The 15,335-nt window shown below is 55.2% G+C and overlaps 1 protein-coding gene across 2 annotated transcripts in view; it reads right to left on the bottom strand.

Moving 5' to 3' along the window:
* Positions 1-893: 893 nt before the first annotated feature.
* Positions 894-15,335, bottom strand: part of LOC133354723 (LIM domain transcription factor LMO4.1-like) — a 45,026-nt gene continuing 30,584 nt past the window's right edge. Inside the window, exons 3-6 of one of the 2 annotated variants that reach the window (XR_009756614.1) lie at positions 11,331-11,427; positions 7,188-7,367; positions 4,404-4,611; positions 894-2,292 (exon numbers count right to left, since the gene is read on the bottom strand). Coding sequence is in view for 1 of the 2 variants with exons in the window: in XM_061571780.1 (XP_061427764.1) it covers positions 2,284-2,292; positions 7,188-7,367; positions 11,331-11,427 (286 nt within the window). In the remaining variant the exon portion in view is untranslated. The remainder of the gene's footprint in view (positions 2,293-4,403; positions 4,612-7,187; positions 7,368-11,330; positions 11,428-15,335) is intronic. The other variant, XM_061571780.1, reaches the window with a different exon arrangement.

Raw genomic sequence — 15,335 nt, 5'->3', positions numbered from 1 at the left:
GGTAAAAACCCAAGCCAGTCATTGTCATGCTCATCAAAGGAATGTAAATGGCTCGTGAATTCATGCATCGGCAGTCCTGTTATTAGCGAGGCTTTCCTGCAGAGCGGGCATCTTCGTTACAATCATCGTCATCATACCAGATTGATGTCAAAGCAAAATTGACCCCCTTCAATCACGAATTGATCTCACAGCCGCCCAGGGGCATATGTCACTCACGTACGTACACACACGCGCGCGCACGGTGGACGAAGTGGTGGGCTCAGTGCGCACGGGAAAAAGGAGGAGGCCCCCGTCTTGGATCGGACGCAAAACAATGCGACGCGTCAACGCTGAAATTGCACGCGAGCGCCGCAGGGGGACAACCTGCGGGCAAGCTTCGTCGGTTACCCCTCGCAGGATCGTCCCCTCCCGGGGGCTCTGCGCCTGCTCTCATCAACGACGCCCGGGCACAGAGGGGGTGGGGGGGGGGGCGACCGTGCGACCGCCCGCCAAGTTAGTTGCTTTACGTTCCATCCAACGCGTTTGGGCGCGGCGGTGGAGAGTGTCGTCTGACGACGGCACGCAGCGTGGTGTTGGGGGGGGGGGGGTTGGGGGGGGGTGTCGTCCGTCCGGGTGAGCGGGACTCTGGCCGTGCCCACCGGGCGCGAGAGTGACGAGGCGCCGTTCCTCGGTCCCGACGGCTGCGTTGCGGCCGCTCGTCGAACTTTGGGGGGGGGACATTCACTCCTCACTGTTGCGTTGGTGCCGTCCACCACCATCCCCCCCCCTCCCCAACGCCGATCGGCACCGCACGGCCACGCGAAGGCGGCCGGCGAGCGAGCAGTGAGTCCGCACCGCGGCCACCCTCCCGTCAGGGTTTACGAATAAACGAGACGGGGGGAGGCACCAAGACGTCGGAGTTTACGTGACTTTATTCACCAAGCTACTAAAATGCAATTGCTATATATACATTTTTTTTTCAGAGTGCGACACTTAATTGTAAGAAAATGTAAATAATTTAGCGATTCCTTTTTTAATAAACCTGTACATCACGAATACCTATAAACCAGAATCAATTTTACAAGTAATGCAGGAAGAGGAACGGTGATACACGAGTCAACGAAGGGGACGGCCTCTCTCTCTCTTCCTCCTCCTCACTCTCTCCGAGATCCTCACTCTCCTCCTCCTCACGCGCGATTAACGAGCGGTGAGCGACGTTCCGGCGGCAGGCCGGTCCCACACCCCCCCCCCTCGCTCCTCGTGGGGGGGACCGCCGGTGCCCCTGCTGGCTCCCACCGCCGGCAGCCCCCCCAACATTCCGCGTCGCCCTCTCTCCTGCACCAGGCGGGCCCTCGCTGTGCAAATTATTACTTGTTTTTTTTACAAAATACAAACCGGGTTCCAACCCCCCCCCCCCACCTCCCCTCGTTACATCTTGAAATGCTGGTGACAGGCCTGTCCCACCCGGGAGTGACACGGGAGAGGGAAGCGTACAACAATAATAATAAGTCGCCATCGGCTACTAATGTCGTGTGCAGGGGTGGGTGGGGGGTCCAGTTCCTACGAGACGAACGGGGGGCGCGCACCCTCAAAGCGAGGAGGAGCGGCGGGCACGGTCGTCTGAGCCCCCCCCCCCCCCCCCCCGCGTCGCTCTGGGGTCGTGGAGCGAGCGGGCGGGTGAGCAGGCGAGCGGGCGAGCCGTCTCAGGGAGAGGACCTTCGCGAAGGTCGTCAACGCGGCACTGGACAGCGACGCGGTTTAACAAACAAAAATGTGGGAACAGCGCAACACCCAGAAAGCCCCCGGTATTCCGAATCGCACGCCGCCGAGTACGGCAGAAGACACAGCCCCCCCCCCCCCGCCGAGTCGGCCACCAGGGACAAGCCGACGACCTGAGAACCGAATCTCATTATTGCCTCTCCCCCCAAAATCAACCCTCCCCCCCCCAATAGCCGCTACTAACTCTATATAGCCAACGGGCGGCGGACAAGGGAGCTTAGCAAAATCTTTTAATTAGCATTAATTAGCTTAATTGGCAGCAGATCTGAGCGCATTCCTGCGCCCGGGCTCTTTGAGAGGCGAGTGGTGGGCGGTGGTGGGGGGGGGAGGGGGGGTGTGGGAGGCGGTGGCTTGCAGGCGGCCCCCCCGGAGCGCGGATAATGAGCCCCGTGGGGGGGGGGCGGAGGAGGAGGCCCGGCCCCCCGCCTCCTCGCTCATGGGAACGCCGAGCGGCGCCGCGGAGCCGCTAATTAAATCGTTTCAGGCTTGAATGAAGGCACCTGGGCGGTATTATTGCAGATCCCTTCAGCAGACCTGCGGAAGAAAAAGGCGAAATAAGAGTCTTGCGTTAATGAATAATTAGCGAGGCGTTTGAGCGTTCGAGGCAGAGTTGAGAGGGGGGGGGGGGGCGGTGACAGGGCCGGCCAAAGGGAGAATGTATTTAAAGTTGAGCTGGTCAAGGCAGCCCACGATACGGGCTTAGACTAATGGGTAATTTAAAACGCCTGTTTTCACAAACAGCCTTTCACTGCGGCACAAAGCCCTAATGGCCATCATTTGGTGCAAAAGTGGCCCAATTAAATGAAAAAATGTCCCAAGTCCCGCTTACGGCCAACCGCTGATTAAGTTGTTCGTGGAATTTCTGATTAGCCCGCTCTGCCAAACGTCGTCTGAAACCTTAACAAGCTGCAGTCCGGTGCAGCTATTTTTTTTTGTATTATTACAAAGAAAAGTCTTCAGCGGGCGTTCCCCACAAACACAGCCGCAACGCGGTTCGACACTGCGGCCCCGCTCTGCGCGTCGCTTTGCTCGCCCCGCGTTCCCTCCCGAAGCTTATGGACAACTCCACACCGCCGTGAGAAACAACGAGCGCCCACGCACGGTAACCCGTTGCTTCCGGCGCAATGGGTTTAGGGCGTCAGCATTTGAATCAAACGCCAACCCCCCCCCCCCCCCCCCCCCGGTTGCACTCGCGGCACCGTCGATCGGTGCTGAGCATTGTCGGGTTCACGTCTGCGGTGCTCATGAGGCTCGAGCGCTCCAAACGACTGAAGCTGAGCGGCGAACTCCTCGGGATGAGCGAGCGGCCACGGGACTCGTGTATCACCGTTCCTCTTCCTGCATTACTTGTAAAATGGATTCTGGTTTATAGGTATTCGTGATGTACAGGTCTATTAAAAAAGGAATCGCTAAACTAGTTACTTTTTCTTCCGATAAAACTCGCCCCCACGGGACAACCCGGCTTGGGGTTGTCGCACAGCAGGCCAATCGAAACCCGGTCGGTTAAAAGCGTCGACGTTTTATTTGTGCTCGATGCGCGCTAAAGGGCCCCCCCCCCCTTTTCGCAACCGAGGAGCGCTCGCTTGCACTCGGCGTGCGCCCCCTCACGCCTCATCACGTCGCCGAGCGTCTTCACGAGACACCAAACCCGGGTGGGGGGGGGGGGGGGCGCCGGGCGGCGTTTAACCAGCGAACGTGTCGCCGCGAGCACGCAACCGAGAGTGAGACGGCGGTACTTTAAAACAAACGGTGTCACATCGAGCGACGTGAGAAGAGCGACTCGCACTCGAGCCCCCCCCCCCCCCACGGGGGTGCAACGGTGCCGTCTCGCTCACTCGCAGCCTTCACCACACCGTCACGACGACGACAATGGCGACGACGATGGCGACGACGATGCTCACCATCATCTCTCGACCCCCGAAAAAGGTCAATCTGACCGAAGCGGCGCTTGCAGCCGGAGCCAGGGGGTGCTCGCCACCTGCCGCATGCCGAGGGCCGGAGGCCCGTGTGTGGCGAGCGGCACTGAACCCCCCCCCTCCACCCGCCCCGGCAGCGGCGTCATCGATCGTGCCAGGAGCGTGAATTACGCGCGGGATTACGAGGCGGTGCGGATTTCCAGCTCCCTCTCGCTCTCGCCCTCCTCCTTCTAACGAGCCGACGCTCTTCCTTTTCAGTCCGGATTTAGCTGCAATTTAAAGTTGACCTCTCGCGCATATGTCCAGGACAAAAGAACCTAAATTGGGAAGATGTCAGAGCTCCACCGATTTCATAGCCCAAATAATTTGGCATTCACAAGGACAGGAATTTTGTTTTCCGTAGCCCTTGAGCTGTGTTTGTTAATATTTCTGCCATGTTTACGCTGTGCACGCATGCATGGGGTATGCGATAACGATCGTTATCGAAGGCAGCTCTGCCTTCGACATGGGGAGATTTACGCCATCTCCACGCCGCTGGGTGACCAGGGAGCTGGGATAGCAACCAACAAGGGCCGTCGATGATGGGGTGCGGGGCTCGGGGTAAAACCCACCGCGTGGGTGACCGGCGCCTTCAAACTGAAGTGGAAGTGTTACATCCGACGGCGTGACGTCGAAGCGCGAGGGCCTCCCCAAAGAGCGGGGCCCGGGCGGTCGCCCCGATTGTCGTACCCTCGGGACGGCTCCGGGCGCTCAATCCCCACCGAGACAAGACAGGCTGGGAGGAGCCGGACACCGGCGCTTTGGACGGTCCGCGTTGGGGTCACGGCCCAAAGGTCACGAGCGCGTGGCAAATTCCTCATTCCTATGCCGAGGGCGAGTCGATCCGTAGGGCAACCGCTGTTGGCGTCCCCACGTGGCGGTGTTCTTTTTATCGACTCTGCAGGGATTGAGAGTCGAAAGCAGGATGTGTACTCATGACTTTCCGATTGCGAACCGCTCGCTCTCCCGCCGGCACTCGAGAAAACCACTGAGGACTAAAACACGTGCCACGCGTCACACCGTCCGTCTGCGTATAAACTCGGCAGAGGGGACATCGACCCGCCACCAAGTGGCACGTGCCGAGTAAGCGCGGGCGAACGAAACGGCTTTTTTTTTACTCTTGAACGTAGTGATGCGCCTGGCGCGTGCAACTGCCGAAGCAAGGCTCTTCCGAAGTTCTGGTGTTGCGATAGAAGAGGCTCGTTTTAAAATTATGATTGTTATTTTTACAACTGTTATGAACTTCACGAAGAGCAAAATGAGTGCCAGGAGTGCCGAGGGTTTCTTCGCAAGGATAGAGAGAAGACTCAATCCACAGTTTAAATCCGCTCGTAATTGGCGGTGGGGTTTGTCTAAACGTCGCGTGGCGAGCTTCATCTCTTCGCTCACTCGCCAGTTGGACGCAAGGGTTCTGTAGGAAGTGAAGTCTTTTTTTTTATGCCGTCTCTTCAGTTGCGCACCTCCGAAAAAGCAAATGTAGCAAACTCTTTTTGCTTAACGCTCGCTCTTGTTTGCATCGATCGCACCCCTTGCAGGCTTGCGCAGCTTCTCACCAATTCCCTGTAATCTGCACCGTTTACAACGACGGCCACCGTGGGCACATCCGAGATGGTTTTACCTCCTCTCCAGTTCAAGCTGTCTTTTCCCCAAATTTAGATCTCCGATTGTTTTGGGGTTTTTGTTTTACTGGGACGGACCTAGGCAAGAGAATATAATCGTTGGACTTCCGCTTCAGACTTTCATGGCCACGGCTCTCTTCACGCAATCTCAATTTAGCCGGTCCCTTGTTGATGAAAAAAAGAATAATTTTCCACATTTTCTGCGTGGTTTTCATTGCAGTCATTGCTCTACGAGTTCCACTTTCACCGACAAAAACAGATTCCCCCCTCAAAGGAGGACAATCCAGGCACACTCAGAATCCGGTTGCCTGTGCAGGCAAAGTGAGAGAAATTTCTGCCCCTTATCGCACTCGACCACGGCGTTCGTTAGGCCCTCACATTCCCACAGTTTGATTTCCGAAATATCTCGTGAACTATTTATATTTGGTGTGAGAGAGGAGTAATGGGGTATTTAATCCTTAAAATCGAGCTGTTTCTACCTTTTTTTGTAAATAGAAGAGCGATTGAGGTCTGGATGCAACGGTTGATGAAGCCTTTCATTGCTGCGTAAACATTTAATAAGCAAATCGGACTCGTTTATAATTGGAACAGCTGGTTGTGCTCCTCTAATGATGTCCACAATTATTCCATCTGGTGCAGTGTGAGCTTCTGCTTTTTCCACGCGGCAGAGGGAGATGGTTTACCCCTTTCCCATGTGGTGGTACCCGGTGCCATGGCAACCTCGTTCTGCGGGGGTTACCAATTCAAGTATCTTTTTGTGCACGGCTCAAATTGGTAACAAACAAAAAATCCCTCTGCTATTTTTACAATTCTGAGTCCAGCTTGGAGGGGGGGGGGGGGGGGAGATTGCCTCGGCCCCATGATGAAAAAATAAGTACCATCTTGCGGAAGAAATAAAAGCAGTTGTCCCTATGGATAGACTTGTGCCCCTGCCACTGGAACGTGGAACTTCCACCACGGCTCAGGGGGTGTAAAGCAGTAGATGAGCACCAATGACCCCCTTGTGCTCATTTGAGCAGCGGCAGCGGCGAGATGAGCTGATGTGTCATCAAGTTGCACATCTCTTGACCGAGCGTCGTGCATTCCTCTGAACTCGGCCACTGGATACGGTACACGACCCTTACCCAGAAACACTCCCAACCTCGTCAAATAACGAACGTTAAGTGGGGTTTGAGCCTGGATAGCACGAAGATTGGCAACCCCGGCACTTTGCAGCGTAGTGAAGGATGATCGAAAACCCCCCACAACCTGCACAACGTGGGGAGGCCCCCCATGAGAGTGATGGGTCACTGAGGGGGGGGGGGGTGAGTGTCCCGTGAGAGTGATGGGTCACTGGGGGGGGGGGAGGGTGAGTGTCCCGTGAGGTCACCGGGGGGGGGGGGGGGGAGGGGGGAGTGTCCCGTGAGAGTGATGGGTCACTGGGGGGCGGTTAGTGTCCCGTGAGTGAGATGGGTCACTGGGGGGGGGGGAGGGTGAGTGTCCCGTGAGGTCACCGGGGGGGGGGGAGGGGGGAGTGTCCCGTGAGTGAGATGGGTCACTGGGGGGGGGGGGAGGGGAGTGTCCCGTGAGTGAGATGGGTCACTGGGGGGGGAAAGTGTCCCGTGAGTGAGATGGGTCACTGGGGGGGGGGGGGGGGGGGGGGAGTGTCCCGTGAGTGAGATGGGTCACTGGGGGGGGGGGGTGAATGTCCCGTGGGGGGTCACAGGGGGGTGGGGGGGGTGAGTGTCCCGTGAGAGTGATGGGTCACTGGGGGGGGTGAGTGTCCCGTGAGTGTCCCGTGAGTGAGATGGGGGTCACTGGGGTGGTGAGTGTCCCGTGAGTGTGACGCGTCACCGGTGTGGTGAGCTGACCGCACCTTCTGGTCGGGGAGAAGCGATGCGGAGGGCAGCGGGGGTAGGTGGGTGCCCAGGTGTGGCGTGGCCCCCGGGGGCAGCGCCCCGCCGGGGTGATCGTGCTCGCAGAAGAGGCGCCCGTTCAGGTAGTGGAACCGGTCCCCGGGCAGCAGGCGCGTCCGGCACACGGCGCAGGTGAAACACTGCCACCACGCATGAGTCGGGGGGGGGGGGGGGGGATGGACAATGGATACTGGCATCGGCAACAACGCAGGACAACGGAGACGGGGGGGGGGGGGGAGTGTTTGGCGTTTGTTAAATCGGCACAGGAATAATTTAGGAATGCCGGCGGAGAGGAGCGGCAAGCAGGGATTTCGCTGGGAGTGGGTCGGGCCTGTCGTGAGTTGGTGGCGCCGCGACCCGGCTTTCATGCGCTAAGATCAATTTTCGTTTCAGCAGGGGAGGAACTTGGCGAAACGAGGATAGTCCCAGGGTGAGAGGCAAGAGGAGCTTTGCGCGGCGTGGGCTGTTTATACTTCGCCAGAGATGGAAATTCCACATTCCCCCTGAGCCAGATGTTTGGGGCGTCGCGGTGGCGAGATTTTAACTACCCCCGCCTGGTACACGGGAGGTCGTCGGTTCGACCCCGACGTCTCTATATTTGGAGTTTGCATGTTCTCCCCGTGGTCGTGTTAATTTTCCTCCGGGTCCTCCCGTCGCGGTCGCGCCATCGCCGATCTCTGTCGCCTGCAGGCAAAGGCGCTGCCAGAGTCTAGGCGCGTCGTGAAGACGCTGCGGGCCGATTGCCGTTGACGCGTCCGCCGGCAGCGCAGACCGGACGAGTTTCAGGGCCTGCAGGTAGAAGTTGCAGATTTCGGTGGACGTCAGCGGTGTCATCGCCTATCGACCTTGCGCTGCAGAGGAACTCCACGTGTCCTGACGTCGGGTTGACGCTGCAGGTATCCGTAAGTGCTCACGGTGGAGCAGACCGGACGAGCCATTGTCCGGTCGCCATCACGGCCGCCCCTGACCTCTCCTGGTTCAGCAGGAAGTTCCGTGACCAGCACCAGCGCTGAAGGGCCTCTACGCGAGCCACAGCTGCTAAAGTCAGCTCTGGAGGCGACCTCGGCCGTTGGGGTTCCGCGGAATGCGTGACTGTGACGTAATTGCAAGAAAGCTGGCCTTGAGCAGAGGCGGGGGGAGATTTCGAGAAGAGGGTTTTTTTCCACGTTCGCGATCGCCATCTCGCCGGCCTTTGTCATACGCATCCTCTCCCAAACATCGAGTTGGTAAAACACCGCTGCCTGGTCTATCGCCAGATCCAGACTGCGGTGCTGCAGGTTGTGATGAGAGTAGAGATGGCGCGTCTGTGGAAAGCGCAGAAAAGTGGTGTCGAAAGACTTCACCTCGGGCTGCAGGGCGTGGGGGCCACAGTGGGCCCCAGCCACCGGTGGGGCCCCAGCCACTGGGGGGGCCCCAGCCTTTGGGACGGATTTTTGAGGCAAGGTTCCAGTCAAAAGTGTCCCAAGATCTTGCGACGTCCTTCCCATCAAAATCGCACCTCGTGCGTCGTCCGAAGCAGTCATCGTCGCCGTCAGCGCGGATTACCTCCAGATCCTCCGTGGCCGGAAGCACGTTGTCCTCAACTGAGCAACCTACAATTGGCTCAAGCAGCATTATCAAGTGCTGGCAAACAGAGGTCACTTGCCAGCAGACGTATTTGACTCGTGTCACAAAACACGCAGCGTGTGATGCTGCCATTTAGAAACAAAGGGCGGAGTGGCGGCACAGTGGTTAGCGCGCCACGCTAGGAAACATTGCTCAATTCCCGGCCATGGCCAACAACAGCGGCGAGCGGTAACGGGACCGGTCTTTCCTCCCTTCCGCTCCCCTCTCCTTCACAAACCCACACTGACCAGTGTGGTGAAGTATGGCTGAACAACCCCATGACCAACACGCCACGGAGAGGCCTTCACATACCGGTGGATTAACAAGGGCTTATATTATTCAGACTGTAGTGCGGTGTGCTTTCAGTCGGTGGCATTGTTTGTTTATATTCTTATTGTCGTTATGGTGCGCATTTGCGGCATACTTGCATTGGCGCGTGTGATTAATTGGCTTGTGGCAGTCGACCGGTGAATCTGACAAGGTATTTCAGTAACGACGACGCAGGAATGCAATGCCCTCTTTGTTACACAGCAGACGGCATTGTGGGACAGCGTGTAGTTTAAACGTGGCAGCGCCGTTCAGGCATTAATCTCATTAGTTTCATTTTCTCAGAAGCGGCCTGAACGGAGCGAAGGGAAAAGGGAGTTCAATGCCCGCATAAGAATGTCGCGATAGCAGGTCACAGGTCACAGGTCGCAGGTCGCGGGTCGCGGGTCGCAGGTCGCGCTGACTCAGGGGGACAATTCCAGCGCCGCTGAGATCCTGGCCACGGGCGTCTCTCTACCGCAGGGCGGTTCATCACGGCCCGTGCCGCCTCGGCTCCCCGAGCGACGTATCGAGAAACAGGTTTGAGCGTGTCGACGACCGCTCCCCTTCACCGGAGCCGCCGGGGCTCTCTCTCGCGCTGCCGGGGCCGTTCGTCCCATCGGCCGCCGCCGCCCCCTAAAACCGCATCAAGCCGATCCGCTGGTGCGCCGCTCGCGGTGCGGCCCTGCCATGGGCGCAAAGCTCCCTGCCCCCCCGCATCACAACGCTCCCTGCACAATCACCTTGCCGTGTAAAACCTTCGTTCGTTATGCAGAATTATTACCGTTGTCCTATCTTCTTGGCAATGTTTTTTTTTTATTGTGTAATGACACGAGGCCGGTACAAGGCACCACGCCGCTGGCTCAGTGTACCAAGCCGTGGGGGGGCGAGGACTATCGACGTTTCAGAGCCATACTTAGGTGGGGGTGGTGGTATCCAATCTTCTCATCTTGTATAGATGTATGAAGCGCCTTACTCCAAGGTGCTTTACAACAATTAGTAGAATTGTACATGACGTGATAGCGGTTGAGATAAAGAAGGGGGGTTGTTATTACAAGGGGTTGTGTAGCTATTAGCTCTGGCGACAGGAAAACAGGCTGGAGTGGGGAAGGAAGGGTTGGGTTCGTGATAGAGAAAGGGGTAGTGATAGGGGTAGTGGTCTCCATCATTATCAGCAGCCTATCTTATCGGCTGCTGAATGAAAGCCACCTGTGTTGTCAAGTGCCCTTGGGTTCCCATACACAAGGGCACTTGATTGAACGAACGAATGGCTGCGATTTCCCGATTTAGTGAATTCTGAATCTTGATTTATCCTGGAGAAATCCGATGAGCTGTGAAGCTCTTTTCCGCAGGTGTCCGGCACTGAGAGTCCGCCGTTCCAGGCTTCGAGCGATTCCACGTGGCGCGGTCGGTGCGAGCCCGGCCGCACGGCACAAGCAGTCCATCACACTGGGGTTACACACGTTCGGCCATCACCACTGCCGCCGCTACTGCCTGTGACCCATTCGATGGTTGGGGGGGGGGGCACCCTTCAGGATCCCCCCAAAACCACACGCTCTTTGGTGCTGTGGGGCAGCAGCAGCAACAGCAGCAGCAACAGCAGCAGCAACAACAGCAGCAGCAACAGCGGAGCTAATAATAATAATGATCGCCTTGCTGCGCGTCGTCATTCGATGTACCTTTCGAGATTTAAGGAAACCCGCAGGACATTGCGGTTGACGTTTTCATTGCAAATGCCTGCGGACGTTCCTCCGCCTTGGCTGCGAGAGTCCAAGCTGTCGCAGCCGCGCACGGCACTGACAACGTTTTTGGCAGCCCCCAACGTAAACTAAACAATTTTTATTTTACGAGGTAAGAATGCCCACCGAGCTACAGAGCTCTTTCTCAGAAGTGAACTCTAAACGAACAATTGGCAAAACAGCTCTCTACGTGTTTGCTGTGTGCTCGCCGTGTACTTGCAGGGTGCTCACTGTCTACTTGCTGTGTGCTCTCTGTGCTTGCTGTGCTCTCTGCGGCGCTGTGATCTCTCTGAGTACTTTCCGTGCAGCGTCGCGCCCTTGTGCGGAGTGATGCCCATGTGGGGTGCCCTCTCCGTGTGCGGTGCCCTCTCCGTGTGCGGAGTGATGCCCATGTGGGGTGCCCTCTCTCTGTGCGGAGTGATGGCCATGTGCGGTGCGCTCTCCGTGCTGCACCTTGAGGTGGTAGACGCTGCCCTGTGCGCGCATGACGAGCTCGCTGGCGGGGATGGAGACGCTGCACGCGCTGCATGCACCGCTGTGCCCAAACATCCTGCACGAGAGAGAGAGGGAGGGAGAAAGAATCAGCAGCGAGCCGCCGTGGAGAGAGAGCAAACGAGCAGTTCGCCGCCATCCAAAACCATACACGAATTAAAAACAAAAACCGCAAGCGTGTTTTATATATATATATACGCCCAGCTTGTAAAAGCGAGGTACACGTCGGACGGGAGACGGAGCCGGGAGATGTAAAACGAGGTAACACGCGATGGGGGGGGAGGAGGGAATAACGGAACGCCACGTCGTTGGTTAATGAGTGGCAACGTTGTTGTCTACAGGAATCGTCGATTACAATCTGTCACCAACAATACCTCAAACGAGCTGCATCACTAATCCGTGAGCGCTCATTCCCATTATATCAACTCACCCAATGAATTTTTGCTCAACGACAATCACGATAACAATGACACTCAAGCTTCATTACCGACAAAACAAACCTCAATACAATTCAGGATAGGCCCCATTTTCACCAACCGCCAGACAGGTTAGCCATATCAAACTAATCTAACCTGCCGATCACAACCAATCATCAACCAGGCCGTCCACTCGCATCGTTAAACCGATTCACCTGCATGGCAAGGCTGCCCGTGTCGCCTCGCGGCGACATCGCCAACTGCTTCTGGCATTGTCAACTTTTTCCTCGATTTTAAACATTTCTCCTTCGCTTTTGCATGCAAAATAAAACAATCGCCACATTTGCCAACGACGTGACGACTTGGTTCGATAGGCCCTGTCGGGTGGTGGAGGGTTATAGTTCAAAACATTGGCATTATACCTACGCGACGATCGCACACGAAGTGAACCCGTAACAAATCGTATTATCGATATGTGTCAAAGCGGCAGTGTAAGGATTCCAGAGTGTTTCAGAAGAGAGCGGCACTCGGGCAACACCCAGGCTTCCGAACCGCTGCAAGTTAAAGGACATTCAATTGTCAAGAATCATAATATTAATTTGTGCTGCAAGAAACCGATGAGCTATGAAGTTCTTTTTCACGGATGTCCAAGTAGGGCCACGGGGTCTGAACGTCACAACAACAAACTTTAAGTATATAAAAGAGAAGCCAATCTCAAATAAAAACTAATACTACAATTGTAAATGTTGTGGGTTTACTCTCCAATACGCAACTGGTGTGCTTAAGTAGTAAAAAATTGGAACGTTTTGTTTACGTGACAACCCTTACTAGTTGGCTGTGTCGAGTAGTGGGTGGGTTAACGACATATTTATATTTCAAATGCGCTTCTGCGGCCGTCTGGAACGCTCTTCCTCCTTCCGATATTAGGAGGCCACCGGGGCTACGCACTTTTCAATCATCTACAGTGAGGGAAAAAAGTATTTGATCCCCTGCTGATTTTGTACATTTGCCCACTGACAAAGAAATGATCAGTCTATAAATTTAATGGTAGGTTTATTTGAACAGTGACATAGAATAACAAAAAAATCCAGAAAAACGCATGCAAAAATGTTATAAATTGATTTGCATTTTAATGAGAGAAATAAGTATTTGACCCCTCTGCAAAACATGACTTAGTACTTGGTGGCAAAACCCTTGTTGGCAATCACAGAAGTCAGACGTTTCTTGTAGTTGGCCACCAGGTTTGCACATATCTCAGGAGGGATTTTGTCTCACTCCTATTTGCAGATCTTCTCCAAGTCATTAAGATTTCGAGGCTGACGTTTGGCAACTCGAACCTTCAGCTCCCTGCACAGATTGTCTATGGGATTAAGGTCTGGAGACTGGCTAGGCCACTCCAGGACCTTAATGTGCTTCTTCTTGAGCCACTCCTTTGTTGCCTTGGCCGTGTGTTTTGGGTCATTGTCATGCTGGAATACCCATCCATGACCCATTTTCAATGCCCTGGCTGAGGGAAGGAGGTTCTCACCCAAGATTTGACGGTACATGGCCCCGTCCATCGTCCCTTTGATGCGGTGAAGTTGTCCTGTCCCCTTAGCAGAATAACACCACCAAAGCATAATGTTTCCACCTCCATGTTTGACGGTGGGGATGGTGTTCTTGGGGTCATAGGCAGCATTCCTCCAAACACGGCGAGTTGAGTTGATGCCAAAAAGCTCCATTTTGGTCTCATCTGACCACAACACTTTCACCCAGTTGTCCTCTGAATCATTCAGATGTTAATTGGCAAACTTCAGACGGGCATGTATATGTGCTTTCTTGAGCAGGGGGACACCTTGTGGGCACTGCAGGATTTCAGTCCTTCACGGCGTAGTGTTACCAACTGTTTTCTTGGTGATTATGGTCCCAGCTGCCTTGAGATCATTGACAAGATCCTCCCGTGTAGTTCTGGGCTGATTCCTCATCGTTCTCATGATCATTGCAACTCCACGAGGTGAGATCTTGCATGGAGCCCCAGGCCGAGGGAGATTGACAGTTCTTTTGTGTTTCTTCCATTTGCGAATAATCGCACCAACTGTTGTCACCTTCTCACCAAGCTGCTTGGCGATGGTCTTGCAGCCCATTCCAGCCTTGTGTAGGTCTACAACCTTGTCCCTGACATCCTTGGAGAGCTCTTTGGTCTTGGCCATGGTGGAGAGTTTGGAATCTGATTGATTTATTGCTTCTGTGAACAGGTGTCTTTTATACAGGTAACAAGCTGAGATTATGAGCACTCCCTTTAAGAGTGTGCTCCTTATCTCAGCTCGTTACCTGTATAAAAGAAACCTGGGAGCCAGAAATCTTTCTGATTGAGAGGGGGTCAAATACTTATTTCCCTCATTTAAATGCAAATCAATTTATAACATTTTTGACATGCGTTTTTCTGGATTTTGTTGTTGCTACTCTGTCTCTCACTGTGCAAATAAACCTACCATTAAAATTATAGACTGATCATTCCTTTGTCAGTGGGCAAACGTACAAATCAGCAGGGGATCAAATACTTTTTTCCCTCACTGTAGATGTAAAACTCATCTCTTTAGATCCGCTCATCGTCGTTGTTGTGTTTAGCTGGTTGTGAAGAGGTCCTCGCAGTCAATGCCGCACAAGCCCTCAGACCTCACCGCTGCCTCCGCAGACATTAGAGAGTCGACACTTGACCTTCAAGGTAAAGCCCACTTAAATAAGTGCCCCAAAAGGCCTTGACTACGTGAAGGCAGACGCCACCTCTGAGAACAGAACCAACTTTTATGAAATGAGCGGTAAAACCCCACTCCCCCCCCCACCACTCTCCAATCGTCAACGTAGCCATAGGGTTTTTTCATTCATTTACTGAAAAACCAGGCGCCGCCCCCCCCCCCCCCAACTTCCAAAACGTGTGAGAGGAGTTCCCCCCCTCCCACCCCCCCGTGGGGTTAATAACAAACCAGACGCGAGAGGCAATGCCCCGGGGGAGCGCCCCCACGTCACCACCTGCACCTGCGCTCGCGACGCTCGATAGATGCCGCCGATCGAGCGAAATCCACGAGGTGGCCGATCCGACCGATCGCGCAGGTGGCACTCGCGGGGGATGGATGGAGTCGCATCACTGAGGCCACGGGTGGACAAGGGAGCCCCCCCCCCACCCCGTGCGTCCGATCCCGGCGAAGATCCTGTCGCAAATCTTGCTACGTCCTCCCCTCGTGGCTTCACGGCCCGCGTGGGGATCTCTCCGCTGCTTAGAGGGGGAGCAGTGCTTTCACTATTTAAACAAAACTTTGTTTGATTTTACGTGCTAAGGCTCACTAAGCTATGTAGCTGATTTTCAGATGCGGCCTGGCTGTCACAAATGATCGCTCGACGAAGCGACTAACTGCACGTTGGTTCTAAATGCGGAGGGAACAACCCGGAGGACCCGGAGAAAAATCCACGTGGAGAGAGACGTGCAAACTCCAACTATACAGCAGCAGGCCTCAGGGATCAGGATCTAACCCACGACCTCCTGCATACCAGGCGAGGGAGATAACATCTCGCC

This window comes from Lethenteron reissneri, chromosome 48 (genome assembly GCF_015708825.2).
Source record: "Lethenteron reissneri isolate LAM-NWPU_2019-01 chromosome 48, ASM1570882v1, whole genome shotgun sequence".
Lineage (NCBI taxonomy): Eukaryota > Metazoa > Chordata > Hyperoartia > Petromyzontiformes > Petromyzontidae > Lethenteron > Lethenteron reissneri.
This window is presented reverse-complemented; position numbering and strand designations above follow the sequence as displayed.